This window comes from Verticillium alfalfae, genomic scaffold (genome assembly GCF_000150825.1).
Source record: "Verticillium alfalfae VaMs.102 supercont1.2 genomic scaffold, whole genome shotgun sequence".
Classification (NCBI taxonomy): domain Eukaryota; kingdom Fungi; phylum Ascomycota; class Sordariomycetes; order Glomerellales; family Plectosphaerellaceae; genus Verticillium; species Verticillium alfalfae.
Genome location: NW_003315037.1, coordinates 2,035,853 through 2,040,421, shown reverse-complemented (window position 1 = coordinate 2,040,421; position 4,569 = coordinate 2,035,853). Strand labels below are relative to the sequence as shown.

Here is a 4,569-nt window from a genome sequence, read left to right as displayed (position 1 = left end):
GCCCCCCCGCGCAGCCAAGACTATCTATGCACTTTTTCTTCCGGAACCCAACTCACGGCGACCTTGACGGCTTCATGAGGCAGCCCCTAGCCGTCAAACTGCGGCGAAGGCACCGCCCTTCGACAGCCGTCTTTGGGCGGTATTGCCGCCGAAGCAGTCAGCAGCGAACGAGAACACGCCGCCACCGTGCCCAGGCCGGCCAGCACAAGCGCAAGCTCGCCGAGATTGCGGCGGCGCCCAGGCCGCCCACTTGCGCGACAAGGCCGTCAAAGGCCGAGACCCGCCAGCGCCGCCTCCGCCAGCAGCAGCAGCAAGGGCCGCGCGTCGACGCCGAGGTCTACGAGAACCTGCCCGACGGCGTCGCCGTCGGTGACGTCCGCGCCTGCGCCCTCTGCCAGGTGCTCGCCGGCCTGGGCGTCGGCGCGCAAAAGGTGTACAGGACGCCCGAGAGGCTCGCCGAGACCCATGTCAGTTGCCTCGCTCTTGTTTTTCTTTTTTTTTTTTTTTTTTCCCGTGCTAGACCTCTTCCTGTGCCCTGTCCCAGACCCAGACAAACGTCGCTGACGTGGAACGCAGGACGAGCACATCCGCTCAGAACACAGGTGTGCCGCCGCCGAAGATTGCGTGCAGCTCACCGACGAGGACGTCGACATGGCCGGCAGCGACGACGCCGCGAGCCCGGTCATCTGCAAAGAGTGCGCCGAGACGCAGAGTCATGCCGTCGTCTACTGCTCGACGCGCTGCGCCGCCGCGCATTTCCGCCAGCACAGAGAGACTGTCCACGTGCCGGGGCGTCGGCGGGACTCGAGCAAGTCGGTCGAGCATGACACCAAGGACTTGGTGTTCGAGGACGACGACAGGTCCAAGTATCACGCCGAAGACATTACCAAGTTTGTCTGGACCCTCAACGACGCAGTAGAGCGCTTCTTCAAGGGGAAGAACCCCGACGTCAAAATCTTGTCCATTGACTAGATGCCTGTCGTGACAATAGTAGATCCACTATAGAGCCTTCCGCAACGCCACGAATACCACATCACACCTCAACGTCACGTCTCAGCTCGCGTGGTAGCAATGATTGCAAAAAGTCTACGACTCGACAAGTATCTGCATGACGGCTGTGTATGGTCCCAACCAGCTAGCCCCTCTCCTCTCGCAACCTTTTTGGTGAATGACGATGTGCCTTTTCCCTGGCTAGACCCATCGTTTTTTTTTTATCTTTCTTCTCGCCTTCTTTCTTCGTGAGCTCAATACCCTGCAGCTTGCCCACAAGCCTGAAGTCTCTCAGTTCACACGCTCCGTCCTGCCCGCCTTGTCTACCAACGAGGCTGCATTCCCAAGTCTCCATCCAAGCGAACACACGCCTGGAAAAGGCTGAGACTGTCTAGATACGTTCTGTGCTCCGTGTCTGTTCTCATTCAAGTCGACTGTTTATGACAAAATCAAAAAGTGAAAAAGAATGTACGCCGAGGTCATTCGGCAGAGGGGATTGTACCGTCTCGTCATTCTCTCGGTTTCTTCATGCCGTTGATCATGGATGTGAGCATCATGGTCAGGAATGGTTTGGCCGCTTCGGCAGTGCTCATTTCGTTTGCTTCATGAATTTCCAGCTTTCCTTGCTTGACCTGAACGCGATGAGGGCGACCTTGTCCGATAACGCCTACAGTCTCTTGGTGATGACGGTTCTCCGCCTCACGGGCAAGCTGCTCGACAGACTTCTCGAAGGCGCCGGCGCCGGCATAGAATTGACGGTGGACGGCGTCGTTACGTCGCTGAATGTGCATTTCGGATCGTTGGAAGACGCCCTCCTTTGACTGCCAAGCAGGGTGCAAGGGGTACACAGTCTGCCAATCCGAGTCAAGTTCGGTGAAGTTCTGGAATGAAGGGCCTCCACGAGGGTAAAAATGCTTGACCTCGTCAAAGCACCTGGTGTCCCAAGTGTGAGTATTCTTCATCCTGGCCTTCAGCGTGGGCGGCTTGACGATCTGCGCACCAGGGGCTGGCGCCCGAGCTGACTCGGGGACCAATGCCTCGCACACGCCATGGAAAGACGGCTCGCCCTCGCCAGATGAATAAGTGGTGACGTCGCTGGCATTAGCCGGGCACAGTGTTTCAGTTGCCGCCAACTTGTTAGTGTTCTGTAGGAGAGCGCGGAACTCGACAGCAGCAGGGTCATCGTCGGCAACGACAAACTTGTGAGGAGTGATGTTAGGAGGGTTTCGCAGGGCTGTGTCGCTGTTGGTGACCTTATACTGACGCTGCCCGGGCGGTCCAGCAGTGAGAGGCTTCGGGGCCCCCGGTCCGGTGCCGAGATCCGGCCGGTAGACAGCGTTGGCGTCAAACGAGTTGTTGGCGCCCTGTAAATCGACAGTGTCGAAGCCGGAAGGGAGGCTGGTGACTTGTCTGACCGGGCCGGTCTGTCGCTGCCTGCCTTCGGGAGGAAATATCATCGAACCACCAGCCAGCACGCCGCGAAGAGTCGTGGGCGAAGTGGAGCGACCAGTCTCAGAGCAGCTGAAAGAGAAAGTTCCAAAGGAAGGAGTAGCCGAACGGTCCGTCAGGGTATTCCCGCTGTTGGAGGCGGCAGACCGCGCGCCAGGACGAGCACGAAGAGCCTTCTGAGCCTTCTGCTGGTTCGGGTTCGGGTACGATGCCAGGCTGTTCAGTGACTTGACGGTGAGGGTGGTGATTGGATCTTCCGACATGTCTTCATCGAGGTCGTCCTCGAGTCTCTCGACCATGTCAACGGGTTTGCCGATGCCGGTGGTGGTCTCCGACAAGACAACGGGCACACTGTCAGGCCGTTTCTGGGCAGGATTCATATCAGCGGGAGACGGGGGCCCGGAGCTTCTGTCGGGGAAAATGGGGCTGACGGCTCGGTCGTAGTTCTGCTGCAGAGGCGAGTAATGAGGAATGACAGGGCTAGAGTTCAGGGGAACACTGTTTCTCGCGAGACTACTGCTCAGCGGCAGGCTGGCGATAATTGACTTTGGTAGGAAGGTGAGCTCAGAAGATGCAACAGAATTCAATCCCCATTTCTGAGTACGAGAGCGGCGAGTGGGAGCCTGGATAGGTTGAACACTGTCAGGGTTGAAGATGGTGCCAGCAGTGGTGTAGGTGAACTTGGGAGTTTCGGACGCAGCACCATTGTCGGCCTTGGCAGGATTCATGGTGCCGACTGTCAAGTTCAAGATCGGTTGTAGATGCGCCATCTAAGGCAGGAGAATTGTGCTTGTCCTTTGCAGAAGGACCAAGGGTAAATGGTGATGTTGATATCTGAGTGGGAAAGTGTCGTCTTGAGCAGCTGTGCAGCTGTTAGCAGGGCCAAGGGGTAGATTGTCATGAAAAGATAGACTTGCCTCGCTCGGGTGAAGTCAAAGAAGGGACTCAAAATGGCGAGATGGCAAGGACGAAACCGAGCTGAGAACTGATTGCTCCCGTAGATCCAACTACCTTTCTGTCCAGAAATTCCAACCTTATGGCATGCGCTCTCAGGTGAAGGGCAACCTAGGAGGAGAAGACGTTGGCAAGTATTTCTAGAGGAGGATTTGCCAGCCTGGTAAGTAGCATCTCACAAGCAAGGTCGGGAAAAAGTGCGAGGAATACGTACAGTGACTTGATGATCCAGCGGCTACCTAGTTCGGCATGAATATCTCCAGATACCTACCTAGGTGGGGGATCTCAGGCGACGTGGGAGCGGTCAGTCGAGGAAGGGGGCGGTGGTGATGGGAGTGAGGGTGATGGAAAGTGTGATCACCACGATGAAAGCCGGATGTTTTTCTTTTTGCTGAAGGGCAGTCGAACCCCGAGCTTGATGGTTGCAGGGCAGGTGCAGAGCACCAAGGAAGGAAGGCGGGAGGGCGGAGGGCAGGAAGCAGGAAGGCAGGAAGGCGAGAAGAACAGAACCGAAACACGGCAGGTGCTAGACGTGGAAAGTATGCCGGTACACCGCACCTTCCTTGGTTGTTCGTCGCTCAAAGACCGAGCGAGGTCAGAGGCCCAAGAGGGTCCAGCCTCGAGGGCAAGACAAATTCACCTGTCTACGGTAAGTCAGGTCGGTAGGTCGATAAGCCTCGTCCGCTGGAGACGTTTCCATGCGAAGCCCACAGGCACAAAGGGAGCTCTTCAAGCTCGACCGCTCTTGAAGCCCGGCCGAACTTCACAAGCTTGAGGTCCCGCCGTCAGTCTGCTATTCTCTGCCGTTACGAGCAGAATCCCCGAGTACCAGCGGGGGGTTGTCGAATATCCACAGGTGATAGCGGTAGAAAATTTGACGGCCGTGACAGTCTCTTTGGTCGGGGTACGACTGCGTCGACAGGAGCTCTCCCAGATAGCAATGCTCCGAAGCGGTCACCGCTTGAATGACGATGATGAAGCGGTCTTCGTGGGCGTCAAGGTTGAATCGACGTGTAACACTATCTCTCGAACGTATCAAGCCTGTTGCGTACATCATCTTTGCCAACAGTAAAAAGAAGAAGGAATGTCAATGTCTGTTGAAAACTGTTCAACGAGTATACAAGTCCAAATCGAAGTCGGCGGGGCGAAGTATGCTGACACTCATATATAGACGCT

At 56.6% G+C, this 4,569-nt stretch overlaps 2 protein-coding genes across 2 annotated transcripts; one reads left to right on the top strand and one right to left on the bottom strand.

Annotated features, from left to right (window-relative positions):
• Nucleotides 1-651: 651 nt before the first annotated feature.
• VDBG_02093 (predicted protein) lies at nucleotides 652-972 on the top strand (the record flags this gene model as incomplete). Its single annotated transcript, XM_003007859.1, has 1 exon — nucleotides 652-972. One exon carries the CDS (start codon nucleotides 652-654, stop codon nucleotides 970-972), a length of 321 nt encoding a protein of 106 aa, XP_003007905.1.
• Nucleotides 973-1,499: 527 nt separating this feature from the next.
• On the bottom strand, nucleotides 1,500-3,167 carry VDBG_02092 (conserved hypothetical protein; the record flags this gene model as incomplete). The annotated part of the gene is made up of 1 exon (XM_003007858.1): nucleotides 1,500-3,167. The coding sequence occupies one exon, from the start codon at nucleotides 3,165-3,167 to the stop codon at nucleotides 1,500-1,502; it is 1,668 nt and encodes a 555-aa protein (XP_003007904.1).
• Between the last annotated feature and the right edge of the window lie 1,402 nt (nucleotides 3,168-4,569).